Below are 16768 nucleotides of genomic sequence, written 5' to 3' on the forward strand. Positions count from 1 at the left end.
CCCCCCCATTAGAATATCATATATTTCAATAAGATCACCTCTCACTCTTCTAAGCTTCCATGAGAAATGTCACAGCCTGTTCAAACCTTGGAGACACCAGACACTGCAGAAGCTGTAATCTGGAGCCAAAAAAAAAACAAACTTCTGGAGGAACTCAGCAGGTCAGGCAGTGTCTGCGGTGGGAAGTGGACAGATGAGATTCCGGTGTTCAAACCTTTGCTTGTAAATAACCTCTTCATCCAGTAATCAACACGATGAACCCTCTCTGCACTGCCCCCAAAGCAACTGGCTCCTTTTATTTATCCTCTGAATAAGAACCTGTCAAAAACTTGCAGTTGACTGTATCATTCTTAATGACACTCACGAAATAAAATCTTCCACAACATCAGAACCCTTCCCACCCAATAAAGGAGGCACTGTAAAGTAGGAAATATTGCAACAGACCTGTGCACAGCGAGCTCCCATAAACAGCAATGTGGTCAGTCGCGCAGCTGTCGCCTTCAGGGACATTATTGGGAGATGAATATTAACCAGCAGGCCACTGGGGTGATGTCGGGATTTATTTAAATTATACCAAGGGATTATAGACTGAAGAGAGCAGGCAATGCTGTGATTTAATGGCTCCGCAGAGAGGTAGCCCACTGTGGCGCACTCCCACACTGCTGCAGGGATATGCAAGGCAAACTCTAGGCCCTCTGGCCCAAGTTGAATGCCCACATGCCATGGAGCATAGGATGTACAGAGCTGCCTCCACAGACCTCAATACCACCAACTCTTCCTGATAACCCTCAGAAATACAATTACAGCAACACACACAAAGAATGCTGGTGAACGCAGCAGGCCAGGCAGCATCTCTAGGAAGAGGTGCAGTCGACGTTTCAGGCCAGGACCCTTCGTCAGGACTAACTGAAAGAAGAGCTAGTAAGAGATTTGAAAGTGGGAGGGGGAGGGGGAGATCCGAAATGATAAGAGAAGACAGGAGGGGTAGGGATGGATCTAAGAGCTGGAAAGTTGATTGGCAAAAGGGATATGAGAGGATCATGGGACGGGAAGCCGAGGGAGAGAGAGAAGGGGGGAGGGGAGCCCAGAGGGTGGAGAGCAGTCAAGGGGTATAGTGAGAGGGACATAAAGCAAGATCTCCCAGTGGCCACACATTTTAATTCCACGTCCCATTCCCAATCTGTCTATCCACGGCCTCCTCTACTGTCAAGATGAAGCCACACTCAGGTTGGAGGAACAACACCTTATATTCCGTCTGGGTAGACTCCAAACTGATGGCATGAATATTGACTTCTCTAACTTCCGTTAATGCCCCTCCTCCCCTTCACATCCCATCCCTTATTTATTTATTTAATATATTTCCCCCCCCCCTTTTTTTTCTCTCTCTCTTTTTTCTCCCTCTGTCCCTCTCACTTTAACTCCTTGCCTGCTCTCCACCCTCTGGGCTCCCCTCCCCCCTTCTCTCTCCTCCCAGGCTTCCCGTCCCATGATCCTCTCCCTTCTCCAGACTGGTCTCCTTTTTGCCAATCAACTTTCCAGCTCTTGGCTCCATCCCTTCCCCTCCTGTCTTCTCCTATCATTTCGGATCTCCCCACTCCCCTCCCACTTTCAAATCTCTTACTATCTCCTCTTTCAGTTAGACCTGACGAAGGGTCCCGGCCTGAAACATCGACTGTACCTCTTCCTGTAGATGCTGCCTGGCCTGCTGCATTCCACCAGCATTTTTTGTGTGTGTTGCTTGAATTTTCAGCATCTGCAGATTTCCTCCTGTCTGCGTTTTGAAATACAATTAGAAAGGTCTTTCAGGCCACTGAGTCATTATTCTTTTAACTGAAGCAGGAGCCGTCTTTTTATTTCAAGTTGTGGCAAACATATCACATAAATCCCTTGATGTTTATCAGCTAATCCAAGAACAATTACTTTTCTGATTTGGAAAGCTGAGTAAAAAAATCAAGTTAGCTTGATGGTAGGGGGAAGGGAGGCTGGTGCATCTGATTTGTGCTCATTTGAAGCTGCATAAGGTTAACGACTGGAAGTATTTCACTGCCAGCTGCAGGTTATGACTTATTTATTTATTGGACTTCCTCTTACTCAGTATCCCAGGTCCTAACTTGAACTATCACTGACCACCCCTCCCACCTCTCCTGTCAGCCATCGCCTTGTCCTTCGCAGGGGTAACTCGTCCACAGGATTCTGAACTTCTTGGGTGCAAAGGTCAGGGAAGCAGTAATCACGTTCTCCACTCAGACAAGCAAATCAGAAACACATGATGGCAAATACAAAGTGAACGAAAGTTCCTGTTTCATTCCAAACCTTGGAACACCATGATGCAGAGAAGGCCATTTGGTCAATCATGCCTGTGCTGACTCTTTCAGAGTTCCTCAATTAGTCACACATCGTTTGGAGTCTGTAAAAGTTGATGACCATCAAAAGCATAAAGCATTCAGGGCAGAGGTCATTGCTGACCCAAAGACTTCCACTCCTGCACACACTTGCACACCTTCACACGCTCGTACACTGTTGCACACGTTCACATCTCGTACACTCTTCCGTGCACACAGCTACACATGCACTCACGCTCTCATACACCATTGTGTGGGCATGCACCCAGCCCACACCCACACTCTTGCACAAGTACACCCTCGCAGGCGTTCACAGCCCCCACAGTCAGTGTCGGGGCAACGCAAGTGTGCAGCTTCTGCGGTCTTCAATCCGATCCCACAAGCTCCGAATCCGGTTTAGTCCCTCTTGGTTCCAAGAGCCAGACCCAGCTGGCGAGTGGCATTTCACAGCCTGCCCACCTATCCACAACACAGCTATAACTCGCTAGGAATCGAAAGGGATAACAAGTGTGGAGGGAAGAGGGCAACCTCAGCATTCCTTAAACTACAGACTATCTCCTTAATCAAAGTCAAAGTAAAATTTATTATCAAAGAACATATATGACACCATATACAGTCCTGAGATTCTTTTTACTGCAGGCATACTTAACAAATATATAGATCAGTAACTGTAAACGGTCAAAGAAAAACAAACTGCAATTGCAAATATAAATAAGTAGAAATAAATAACGAGAGCATGAAATAACAAGGTAACGAGTCCTTAAAGTGAGATGATTGGTTGTGGAACACCAGAAATAGAATAAGTGGAGTTAACCTCTGTAGTTCAAGAGCCTGATGGTTGAAGGGTAGTAATTGTACTTGAAGCTGGTGTTGAGAGTCCTGGTTTTGAGGAAGATACAGGACTAAAAGCGGAAGAAACTAGGTGAACTAAAAGTAAATGAGGCGTGGAAGGACAAACAAAGAGACTGGACTGGGAGAGAGTAACAAAAAGTGATGATTAAAATATATAAATCAGTCCTGAAGAAGGGTCTCGGCCAGAAATGTCGACCCTCTATTCATTTCCTTAGATGCTGCCTGACCTGCTGAGTTCCTTCAGCATTTTGTAAGTGTGTTGCTAGGAATTTCTAATACCTCCAAAAATAATTCATTCGCTGCAGTTAAAAGTGAACTGTTCTGGGATGGATCGACTGGCTGGCATTGCAATAGTGGTTAGCATATTGTTATGAGACACTTTACTCTGTTAGCAGACTGCTGAGGGTACGGAGAAAGATGGAGAAATTCCTTGTCTCACTTCATCCCAAACAGCTGCATAACAAAGGACTCTCTAATCTACGAGCAGTTCCCAGGGACATGAATAGAGACAGGCATTAAGTGCCGCTGGATGGTCATTAACTCAGTGAATATCCTTTTGGTCTGCCCAAAACTTGTTGGTCTTCCAGCACAGCGAGGTGTCTACATGGGAGTGATGCCAACTGGCACATTCCAGGCTACAGGAGTATGTGCTGAGGGAGCAGACAGTACAATGACTCTGTGGGGAAGGTCAGTAGTCCAGGCCTCTCTTGCTACCGCACATGGAGGAGCTGAGTGTGATGAGGAAAACCTTCATACACTTAAGTGGCAATGGTGCTATGGTTTTAAAAAATAAGTTAATCCTACTTAAGGTGGAAAGTGTGAGCAAATTCAAGTTCCCAGGGTCAACACCCAGAGAATTTATTCTGGTCCCAACACATTGATATCATCACAAAGAAGACATGACAGTGGTTCCACTTCATTAGAAATTTGAGTAGATTTGGCATGTCAACAAACACCCTTGCAACATTCCTACAGCTGTATGGTGGAAAGCATTCTGACCAGTTGCATCAAAGCCTGGCACAGAGGTGCCAATGAAGAGTATCACACGGAGTAGCAGAAGGGTTGTAGACGCAGCCAGTTCTATTACACGCACAACCCTCCCCATCAGAGGACATCTCCGGGAGGCAGTGTCTCAAGAAGGCAATGTCCGTCGTTAAGAGCACTCACCATATGGGATATGCCCTCTTTTTGTTACAATTGTGGAGGGAAGAGGGAAACCTAAGCGTTCCTTAAACTGCAGAGAGATACAGGAGTCTGAAGACACACTCAACAACTTAGGAACAGCTTCTTCCCCTCTGCCATCAGATTTCTGAACAATCCATGAGTCCACAAACAGTATTTCATTGTTGCTTTTCCTGAACTACTAATTTATTTAGTAACTTAAAGTAATTTTTGTCTTTGCACTGTTTGGCTGCTGCAAAGCAATAAATGTCATGACATATAAGTCAGTGACAACAGACCTGATTCCGATTCAGATTCTCTACTGCATGTATTGACCGTGCATGTAAAAGATTCGCACTGTTCCTTCCTTTGTATACATTTTTATTATGAATAAACCTTTTCCTTGATCTTAAAAAAATTCTGAGCCTGACCTTTCTGCCTTGAGCTTAAGGTGCAAATGCGGCAGGTTTTTAAGGTTCCCAAGGAAGCTCAGTTCAGGAGGATGGTCATGTGAAAGTCACTATTGGCAGCGTAAATTGAGCAAACTGGTTCTGGAGTTTGCCAACCTGCCCATGAACCCACTGGGTAACGTGATCAGTAATTATGGTAAGCATCATTAACACATAGTTGTGTTTCCAGCATACCCTGGTCTCAGCAGGATAGAATAATTTGCATAATTTAAGACGAATTCATTCAGCCAGTGTAAAAAATTTAACTGGCTCTCACTTTGCATTACTAACACCCAAGAGACGAATCAAAGGTGGAAAGTACTTGGGTTAACTGTGCTGAAGCTGTGGAGTTAATGTTCATTGTAAACCCAGTGCAGCAGTATGTTCTCCATCCAGCCAGGCAGCTGATCTCAGCCGGAGTATATCCCATCTCATCTCTTCTATATGCTAATGGTGAGCAATTGCGCCCAAGGGAACAACTTTATTCTGAGAGAAAACACCTGCTTGAAGCAGACGAAAATGGACTGGAGTAGTAACTACAAAAGAACTCCCAGGGCAGCAATAGCCCTTAAAAAGAACTGGTTTACATTGTTCTTCGAACATGCATGCTCACAGGCTCTCTCTGAATTTCACTCTCTCATACATACACACACAAATACACAGACACACTTGTAACCTGGCCTCTTACACACATACCTTTCAATTACTTTATCAAATATAGATTTGTCAATAAAAACAAAAGATTGCATGTGTTGTAATCTAGAACAAAAATAGGAAACTGAAAAAAAAGTGAGTGAGCAGCAACTGAGGAAGCCCACAGCATAAATAGACATTTTTGCGATGCTGCTGCAGGGTCCCAGCCTGAAATGTCGACTTCAATCCGCAGTCTCCATTTTGAAATGGATGTGCAGCATCCATAGTGATGCTGGGGAAAGACCCAGACTCCCTCCGTCTCTGTGTGGAGAGGTGCTTCCTGACTTTGTCCTGACTGGCTGGGTCTGTGCCTCTTCTGGTCTCCCCTCAACAAAGTAAGTAATTTCCCCATGAGCACCTGCCTCACAATCGACCATCAGTCCTCTAAACTCAGGTGAGTATAACTCTGATAAGTGCAACCTGCCTGATAGGTTAACCCTTGCAGGTCAACACTGCTTCCTTAGATGGTTCCCAGAGTTGAACCCAGTTTCACTTTAAACCTCATAATCCACCTTCCTTGAGAAGGTCTGCTGCAGATTTCTCAGCTCACTGCTGGTAGTTGTGAATTCAATGAATTTGATGTCCAGGAGTGTAGTGAGTGAACAGCCAGTACAACATCACCTATTTTACAGTTTCCCAAAGTCCACAGACCCTCCCTGCCCTGGCCTACCCAACCAATGGGACATCTCCAGGCTTGGGTATATACGTCTCCACTCCTTCACCAAGCAACTCCTCTAAGTAGTGAGAAGATGAGATTGCAGAACAATTCCCCAGGGAATGACACTGGTCACATCCTGTCAATCAGAGGGCATCATTCTATCCATAACCTTTTACCAACCCACTTGGCGTGGCTACACTGATGTTCAGAACTTTACCACTTGTCTTTGGAGACCTCCGTAAGATAATCCAAAGTTCCCTCAAGCCTTGCTGACTCTTTATGATCACCTCCCACTCACCCCAGCCCTTGGCACATTGTGCCTGTGACTGATCCCAAGAACATCCCCACCTCTGAAAGGAAGCAGGAATCCCAACATCGAATGACCTCACACTGAACTGTCTCTGCCACAGGTTTGCTGGCTCACGGATGGCAATTGTGGATTTAATCGTCCATTTTGTTAAGGAGAGACCCGGTTTCTGCCTCTTTCCCTGTGGACTTACGGAATGGAGCAAAACTTAGGCCAGTTCCCCTCCTCTCAGCAGCCCCCTGCTGATTTTCAAAGGTCAGCTGGTCACAGATGTGTTGGGGGAAGAGGAGGGGATTGGATTTCAGTGTCAGAACCACCACATCCCTTTGAATTACCATCTCAGGCAGGAGCTACTAAGGAGTGAGGTTCCTTCGCCACTTTCAGTACTTAAGAAGGACAATTGCCCTTTAAATCCCTTCTCTTCTCTGCAGTGGAGGGGCAGGATCTGCGGGGTTGTTGATGAGAGTAAAGAATAGGATTAGTGTAAAAGGGTGTTTTGTGGTCAGCATGGCCTGTTTCTGTTTTGTATCTCTCATGATGAAGAATTCTGAAGATTTAAGAGTTTGAAGGACACCGCTGCTAAGAGATGAACTCTTGATCTCCCAGTCGACCTCAATGTGGCCCTTGCACTTTATTTGTCCACCTGCACTGCGCCTTCTCTGCAGCTGCAACACTACAGCCTGTAACCTGTTCCTGTTTACTACCTTGATGTGCTTATTTTTGGAGTGATGTGTCTGCATGGCACAAAAATAGCAGCTTTTCACTCTATCTCTGTAATAATAAAAGGGAATTTACTGTCCAGCAAACAGGCCATTCGGCCCCTCTTCTCCAAGCTGGTACTTTGGCTGTACTAGAGCAGGCCCACCTCTTTCCAGCTCCCTCACAGACTCCTCCTGCAATGAGCAGAATCAAAAGAGGCTGCAGAGGGCTGCGGACTAAACCAGCCCCATCACGGGCCCAAGCCTTCCCACCTTGAGGACATCCTCAAAAGGCAGTGCCTTAAATAAGCAGCATCCATGATGAAGACCCTCTCTCCTTCCAGGGTATGCCCTCTTCTGATCACTACCATCAGGGAGACGATACAGGAGCCTGAAGACCCAAACTCAGCACTTTCAGAACAGCTTCTCCCCACTGCCATCAGATTTCAGATTGGTCCATGAACTCATCTTGCTGTCCCCTGTTGCACTGTTTGTTTATTTTTCGTGACTTACACTCGGTGGCCACTTTAGTTGGTGCACCTGTATACCCATTGTTAATGCAAATATCTAATAACCCTAGCAACACACATCAAAGTTGCTGGTAAACGCAGCAGGCCAGGCAGCATCTGTAGGAAGAGGTGCAGTCAACGTTTCAGGCCGAGACCCTTCGTCAGGACTAACTGCAGGAAGAGTGAGTAAGAGATTTGAAAGTGGGAGGGGGAGGGGAGATCCAAAATGATAGGAGAAGACAGGAGGGGGAGGAATGGAGCCAAGAGCTGGGCAGGTGATTGGCAAAAGGGATATGAGAGGATCATGGGACAGGAGGTCCGGGGAGAAAGATGGTGGGGGGGGGGGAAACCCAGAGGATGGGCAAGGGGTATAGTCAGAGGGACAGAGGGAGAAAAAGGAGAGCGAGAGAAAGAATGTGTGTATAAAAATAAATAACGGATGGGGTACGAGGGGGAGGTGGGGCGTGAGCAGCACCAGCAACCATCCACCAGCAACTTTGATGTGTGTTGCTTGAATTTCCAGCATCTGCAGAATTCCTGTTGTTTGCGATCTAATAATCCTATCATGTGGCAGCAACTCAATGCATAAAAATATGTAAATATAGGATATGACTAAGACAGGGGTGGCCAACCTTTTACATTCCATGCATCAAATTTTTCATTCACGAGTTCAGATGCGCCATACAGCTCTTTTACCCCCATTCAATTCTTGTAAAAATATGTTAATATAGAACTCGTGCATGAAAAAAATCACATCTGAACTCGTGCGTGAAAAAATTGACGCATGGAATGTAAAAGGTTGGCCACCCGTGGACTAAGGGGTTTAGACATTAGACATGAGGAAGAAGTGTGCTCTAAGTGACTTCGATCATGCAATGATTGTCGGTGCCAGACTGGGTGGTTTGAGTATCTCAGAAACTGTTGATCTCCTGGGATTTTCCACACACAACAGTCCCTAGAGTTTACCGAGAAGGGTGCAAACAAACAAAAAGCATCCAGGAACAACAGTTCCACGGGCAAAAAATGCCTTGTTAGTTAGAAAGTTCAAGGGAGAATGGCCAGACTAGTTCAAGCTGACAGGAAGGCAAATCCAAATAACCGTGCATTACAACAGGAGAGTATCTCTGATAGCACAACATATCAAATAACCGCACATTACAACAGGAGACTATCTCTGAAAGCACAACACATCAAACTCTGAAGTGGATGGGCTGCAGCCCCAGAAGATCACACTGGGTTCCACTCCTGTACCTAATAAAGTGGCCACTGCATGTATTATAATTTTTTAAAATGTCTTGCATTGTACTGTTGCCACAAAACAACAAATTTCACAACATGTTTTGGCGATCTAATTCTGAAACTCATTCTCCCTGCCCTGTTTTTTTTAAATCCCCACCCTGCTCTCTGTTTCTCACTCCGCACCTCCAGGTTACATGACTGGGCATTCTAACATGAATTTCTCACGTGAATGGGGACTCTTTTCCATCGATAGTCTCTGGTTTTCCTCTCTCCACAAGTGTAGACACCTTCGCTCTGCTGATCAGCGGACACTTGTCTTAATCTTAAAAGCTCATTGCTCCAGAGTACAGATGCCACCGTATCTCTCTTCCTGATATCATCCTCGCTGTCTTTATTGCAGCCTGCCCGAGGCGCAGAGCGTAAAGAAGGTACAGTAGGCTCACAGTTCCACACAGTTCCAACTGGGTTCATAGAGGGAGATGGGGAGAAAATGCGCCTGTACCTGGCACAGCTCCAGGAGCTGCCTCCCATCAAGTCCATTGTCAGATGTACAAACGCAGTGAGACACAGGTGCAGGTGTAAAGGCTGAGAGGATGTTGCTCACTTCCCAGTTACAGGGGGAACAGGCAGAGGTCGGGAGACGTTGCTGCTACTCCCTGGTTACATGAGTACAGTGGAGGGGGGAGTGTGTCCTTCACTCCCTGGTTACAGGAGTACAGTGGAGGTGGAGGGGAGAGTGTGTCCCTCACTACATGGTTACATGAGTACAGTGGAGGGGGGAGTGTGTCCCTCACTCCCTGGTTACATGAGTACAGTGGAGGGGGGAGTGTGTCCCTCACTCCCTGGTTACAGGAGTACAGTGGAGGGGGGAGTGTGTCCCTCACTCCCTGGTTACATGAGTACAGTGGAGGTGGAGGGGAGAGTGTGTCCCTCACTACATGGTTACATGAGTACAGTGGAGGGGGGAGTGTGTCCCTCACTCCCTGGTTACATGAGTACAGTGGAGGTGGAGGGGAGAGTGTGTCCCTCACTACATGGTTACATGAGTACAGTGGAGTTGGAGAGGAGAGCGTGTCACCCACACTCCCGTTACAGGGGTACAAGCGCCGTGCCAACTCCACTACCACCCCACCCCCTTACCACACCTCCCGAACTCCACCCCTCGGCCGTCGGATCCCGAGCTCCATCTACCTGCCGCCAGGCGGAGCAGCGACCTGTTGCGCCGGTGTGAGCCTGGTTCCTGGTCCCAGCACCCGGCCGTGTTTGAAGGTCGGGTCTCCTGGGGCTCGCAATGCTGGACGAACCCAGAACCGTCCGGATTGACCAGGCGGCACTCGCTCCGTGTCAACGCCACCCTTAATTATCGCACTCTCCGCGCCAAATTCACCCCTAATTGTGCTACAAAACACCCCGTGTCCGATCCAGGGGGCGAGAACCTGAAGCATCCCCTCCCTTTCCCGCAGACGGCACTGGCTCATACACAACGGACAGTTTATGCTTTGTTCGGTAATGCAGCTACAAAAACAAACAAAATAATTCACGACCTATGTCAGTGATAATAAACCAGAAACAGGGTGTACAGTATAACGCTGCACCGTCAACACTGACCGCCTCAGGGATCTCTCTCTCGGGTTTTCCCAGGTCATGTCGTGGCTTTAGTGAAGCGCCCAGTCGGGGGTGTCCCGGTGGTGGTCTCGGTGCGAGACCTACACCACAGCGAGACCGAGCCAGTGTGGCACTAAACCTGCTTTAGAGCACTGGGTCGCAACAATTTGCAGAAGGCCCCCCCGCAGCTCGTTTAACATGGAGAACAGTCCCAGGTACACCAAGGTCAAGGAGATGTCCGGACGGAAGCCCATTCACACCAAGGGAGGTCTTAGATGTGGAGGGAGAGAGAGAGAGAGCTGGAGAGGGGGTTAGGGAGTTGGAGAACTCGGGGGTTAGGCTGCTGGAAAAGGAAGGAGAGGCTGGGAAGTGTAGGGAGAGAGTCCCAGAGTGAACTGGGGACCTGGACAGTGAAGGAGAAGGAAGAGGAAGGGAGGCATAAGGAAGGAGTTTTGGATGAGGGCAACTGAAGGCAGGGGTGGTGGAATGATGGGGATGAGAGGGAGGACGGAGCTGGGGTTTGCAGCCATGGTGGAGGGCTGTGAGTTTGGGGTAAGATAAACTGAGGATTTGGGAATGATTGAAAACGCAGCCAGTCAGCTGGGGCAGGTGAGGAGGGTGAGTTTAGGACAGGAGGCTGTGCTGGATGAGCGAGTGGTTGGAGACAGCAATGGTGAGGGTGCTGGGATAGTGAGCCTGAGGTAACTAAGGAGATGTGGGATGCCCTTCCTTGGTCCTTCCACCAGTGCCATGTTGGCATCTCCGCCGTGGCATGCTGCCCACCCAGAGGGTTACCTTCATGCAGGCACAGGGGGCAGGAAGCAAGGGCGGGAGGGAGGTCCTACCTTGCGCAGCCACTGGGTGTTGTTGTCGGACCGCGTCTCCAGCCGCTGCAGCTTCTGCGAGGGCCAGTCCGATTCCAGCGGTGGTTCGTCCCGCTGCAGGGAGTTGGTGCTGTGACTCTCGGCAGGACCCCGGCAGCCGCCCTCGAGCTCAGGCAAGATGAAGGTGTAGCTGCATGGCCCGTGCTGGACCCTGTTCAGGCGCCTGCGGCCCCCCTCGGTGCCCCGGGACTGCCCGCCGCAGCCAGCCTGAGCCAGGGCTGCCCACAGCAGAGCCACAGAGAGAGAATCCATCACCCACATCCTCCGGCTCTCACCTCCTCTCGGACAGCAAGGTCTGAAACACTGGTCCGGCTGCTCCTCCCAAATTGCACCGTCCCAAACAATATTACATTAGAACCGGACCATGATCAGATGATTTTAAAAAACCTTCTGAAATATGAGAAGACGAGTAAATGGAAGTCGGCGTTTTTCTCTCCCTTGCACACTTCAGCACTAGATCTTCGACGTAAACACTCAGATTTTTCTGCAGTGCCAATAAAGCTTCTTCAGCCCATAGACTGGAGTCCAGAGCTGCACTTCCCTCTTGATCCTGACTGAGGAACGGAGAGACTTCAGCCCAGAGAGAGGCTTTGACAGGAATGTGTGCGGCACTGTGCTGGGAGTCTCTGATACCCAAGTTGCAAAGGGATCATTTTACCAAAAAGAAACAGTGCCTAATGACCCCGAGCTTGTGCAATGGTCCAGCTTCCTTATCTGCTTTAGAGCACCTTCCTCCTGATAAGGCACCAGTGAAATCTTTGGAGTTTGCTTTGGATGGGATTTCAGAGAGTCCGTTCAGCAGCTGCCAGCCATGCCTTGTGATATTATGTTTTAGTGAACAGCGATGTTACCGGAGACAATTAGAATAAATTGTGTGCCTCTGTGAACTGATCTGAAACCAGCTGTTTTAATAAAAGCAGAGCACAGTTGGAGATTACAGCAAATTCCGTACAATTTAGCTCCTTTACTTTCAGTTTAAATTGCTGCCAATTGTGGACAGATTTGTCAACTTCTGCTGTAATCCCTTTTTTCTTTCATATTCTCTCATATATCTTGAGCCTCTCGCTCAGGCATGCTAAGACATTCCCTCTCCCATACTCTGTCTGACGTCCCTCACTTTCTTACACTTCCTCTTCCTCTCACATCCTGACATATTCCTTTCTTATATTTACTCTCACACTCTCACTATTCTTTCACACATACACATTAATTCTCTGACACCCTCACACACTTTCTTTCTCATGAACACTTTCCCTCATTCTTTTTCCTTTTCAACACACACACACACACACACACACACACACACACACTTTCTACCTCCTTCCTCTACCCGCCTATTAGACACAACGCACTGCATATTAATATTTCCAACCTTGTTTGTGATAGACACTATTGTGTGTCCACCCAGTATGGGGTGTTGAGGTACAGAAACAATGGGTCTATGTATTATTTGAATTAAGAAAGCAATGGAAATAATGCCAGGGGCTTGAGAAAATTGTGTCCGAACATCTCACCCCAAACATCACATCCTCAACGTTGCCCTGCCCACCAGGTGCCACCTATGACCTTTACAGTTCTTCTCACTCCAGGAAACAGTTTCCCTACTTTTCCATTTCTGATACCTGAGCCTGCGGCTGAAGTTGATGTGTTAAAACCCCTTTTGTGACTGGCTGCTTGTATGAACCCTCCTAAGTAATTCGGCCCCTAGGGTGCACAGTTTGTTGGGACTGACCTCATTCCAATATGCCAATGAGGTGCTGGCACACTGAGCCATGCCAGGCTGTTGGCACAGTTGACTGCTTTTGGCAGCACACAGAATGGGCAGATGTGACTATGGTCAGTGGAGCAGGAGCTGAATGGGTTGACCCAGCCCTGGCCAGCGAGTACGAGCCCTGCCTCAGCATACAGGAACTAGCTATGGCTCCAGTCCTGATGGCTTCTGGGCCAGGTATGGATGTTCCTCAGAGTTCTTTAGACCTGCTAAAGTCAAGGGGAGTGGAGAGGCAGGTGGAAAATGGTTTTGCCTTCAAGAGTTCTGTAGAGAAGTTCTTTAATTCCAGGCACGGGTGATGTAACAAGTATTGCACTTAGAGTCTCGTTGGGAGAATGGCCAGTGGGAGCTGAGAGGTGGGTGGAGAAGGAGGGATGGGGAGAAAATGGCCCTTAGCAGGAAGCGGTCTCTGCCCCTTGTGCTCAGATAGTCCCTCCCCGAACCGGCCCCTCCAGGAAACAGTGAGTGAGCTGCCTGCACAATGGAATCTGGCATCTTCTGCGGCCCAGGTCCCAGGCAGTGGTGGGGGTACGGCAGTAACACCAGCTGGCAGCCCAGGCCACAAGTGTCGGCAGGAGGGCTGGCATCGCAATTGGCCGCACACTGGGAGAGGGTAGGAAGCCTGTGCCTCAAGGAGGTCCTGCAGCACCTCAGGCCAGATATCTGAGGAGGAGCCGTGCCTTCCGAACCCTTGTGGACATTGGCACAGTGCAGTAGTTGCAGCCGACTGAGCAGCTGGAGGAGAGATGGAGCGGCCGCAGAGCCTGCAACCCCCAGTGCAGATCCAGTGCTCACTGCAGCACCCGGGCACTTGATGCCTGCTCTGTGTTGCAATGGAGCTGGGGTATCACCTCCCCAACACTGCACTTTGCCCACACCTGCCAGACTGAACCTGTCCAGTGGTTTTCGGCTGGACCCTCTGCCAGCAGCCAGCCCGGAGAGCTGGCACCTGGGCCGGAATGAACCACGGACCAAGCTGAGGCCACCAGTGTCCTGGATCCCACCACCTTCCCATGCTCCAAGTCCCTCGGCTGGGACAGGTCACCATGCGCAGTCACCTGGCAGGAGGAGAGTACAGGGGTCATGGTAGAGGTGCCCTCTTGCACACTCTGCAGCTTTCAGGATGGAGCTGACTGTGGGATCACAGGTGCTGGGGTGGTGTGTGCCCTGACCACAACCTGGCAGCAGGGCCCAAGCAACACTGACGTACCAGCCTAGGGGCTGGCTCACCCACACTCTCTTCCTTCACCTTTGCCCTGTGCCCCACAACCCAATCAAGTGAGTCAGCTGTTAGGATCAAGATTCACGTGTGTTTATCACGTGCACATCAAAACATACGGTGAAATGTGTCACTTGCATTAGCAATTAACAGCCCATAAGTGTCACCACAGTCCGGCACCAACATAGAATGCCCACAATGCCCGGCAGAACAACACAGAGCACAACAAGCAACTAAACAATAACTGCAAAACAAGACCCTGTTCTTCCCTCCCACCGACACACATAGACAGTCCCTCTAAACCCAAGACATCCATATTCTGCAGCCTGCAGCCTCCAGTGGACCCAGAATCGTACACGTTCACTCAGTCATGGTTGAACAATCTGTGTTCTGTTTTCCATTTTATTGCTTCAATGCCCTTACTGCACATACAGAATTGTCTGTCTGTGCGGTACGCTAACAAAACTCCTCACTGTGTCCACGTGTATGTGACAATAATAAACCATGACATGCTGACAGGTGGGAGTGTGCTGGAGCTAAGACTGGAGGCGAGGCTGCAGGAACTGCTGAGAGGGAGAGGGAGAGGGAGTCTGTGAGTGTAAGGCTGAGAGAGAACGTTGGCAGGTCGGTGGTGGGGTGCAGTCATCAGTGCAGGGGCCACGTTTGGAGAAACCATTGACGGGAGATGGCATTTGAGAAAAAAACTCTCAGTGGCCTCAACAGCTTGGGTGAGGTTGTTGAACTGCTAGCCACACTGAATCCAGACCGGGGGGGCGGGGGAGGGGTTGGGGGTGGGGGTGCAGTCATGACCGCCCAGCTGTGTCTCAGTGGGAACAGGACATCTCTCCTCCACCATTCGTGCAGCCTTGGTGGACCCCAGCAACCCTCTCCAACCTGGCCACTTGCCGTCTGGCTGCCTACAAGCAGAGTGCGGGCACTTTAACTGGAACATTGCGAGCTCTGTCTACCACACGACCGGACACTCAGTTTCTTCAAACAAGCTGCTTCTTTACAGATTTTTGTTCTGGTTGAGATGCAAATGAGGCGAATTCTCCTCCTTGGTTATCTCTAAGTTACCTGATGGAATCTGCCTGGAGGTTGCCTTCCAGAAGCTGCTGCCCTACACGTTCATACAGCTTGGTCGCTTAGAGTATGAATCTGCCAGAGAGATTTGTAGCTCCCTTGTGAACGACTGTGGGAAGCTGGATAAACACACCAGGGAGAAAAGAGCAGGAGGAGATGGCGATGTAAGTTGGAGAGGGGTTGTGAGGGGGTGGTTAGATTCTGTAGAGCTGAAATGTAGGCACAGGGGGCCAAATGGTCCATTTCCAAGCTGGTATTTCACAGCACCTGCAACAAGTCTGGAGCTGAGTCGTGCTTTGCTTTGGTGAACACCAGCCCCCGCTCCCAGTGTAACAGTGTCTCTCACATCCTAACCTTTAACTTGCCCTCAAGCATTTCATTTAATTCCAAATAATTCAACTTCTGCAGCAGAAAGTCTGCACTGAACATTAGTCAAAAAGCGTTTCCTGCATCAGTAAAATGTGCAAAGCTGTGGGGAAAGATCATGGTATGAGCTAGTCAGAGCCAAATGGCATTCTCCTGTGCTGTCTCATTGCACCGTTTCCATAAATTTATAGACATTAATTTAACTCATTTAGCCAATTGAATAATTGCTGGTCACAAAAGAAATTAGTGCTACTCAAACTCCAATCCTTCTGCTAAAGTCAGCCACAGACATTGCTCATTGCGAACAGCAGAATAAAATAAGAGGGTGCTGTCACTCAAGCTCCCAATCTGGGCTTCAGCATAAACACAAACTGTTCAACGTCAATCTCTCCTAATTGCAGTCTTTCTGATTCAATTGCTGCAAATACCTGCATGCAGTCAAAATCCTGGGACCACACAGGAGACGGAGACAGAGACAGGGACAGAGAGAGACGGTGGTGCGTAGGGGGTTGTGGTGGAGAGAGAGAGAGGGAGGGAGAGATCAGAGAGATGGAGGTATGTTTGAAAGAGGTAGAGTGAAAGAGAAATAGAGAGATACAGTGATAAAATAAAGAGGCAGAGAGAGAAAAAGATGAGTGGACAGGAAAACGCACATATGTGCATGCACAAACACACACAGACACATGGGGGGGACAGACAGACAGATGGAAGCAGAGACAGGCAGATGCATTGAGAATGAGTGAGAGAGAGAGGGACAGAGACACAGACAGGCAGCAGAGGAAAGGAAAACGGGCAAAGGAAGATCACAGAAGTCTGTGGTGGCTAAGTTTAGCTGTCGGATACATTGGGATGATATTTGACAATGGGTCGGGGGGGGGGAGGTGAAAGAAGGAAGCAGGAAGTGATCAGTGCTAACTAAAACCGGGGTAAGA

The 16768-nt window shown here is 48.8% G+C and overlaps 1 protein-coding gene across 1 annotated transcript in view; it reads right to left on the reverse strand.

Annotated features, from left to right (window-relative positions):
* The window catches only part of LOC140204146 (angiopoietin-1-like), a 183895-nt gene extending 172081 nt beyond the window's left edge, over positions 1-11814 (reverse strand). Inside the window, exon 1 of the mRNA XM_072270603.1 lies at positions 11359-11814. Within this exon, the coding sequence (XP_072126704.1) occupies positions 11359-11658 (300 nt within the window). The 5' untranslated portion in view covers positions 11659-11814. The remainder of the gene's footprint in view (positions 1-11358) is intronic.
* Positions 11815-16768: the final 4954 nt, after the last annotated feature.

The sequence above is a fragment of the Mobula birostris genome, chromosome 1, assembly GCF_030028105.1.
Source record: "Mobula birostris isolate sMobBir1 chromosome 1, sMobBir1.hap1, whole genome shotgun sequence".
In the NCBI taxonomy this organism is placed as follows: domain Eukaryota; kingdom Metazoa; phylum Chordata; class Chondrichthyes; order Myliobatiformes; family Myliobatidae; genus Mobula; species Mobula birostris.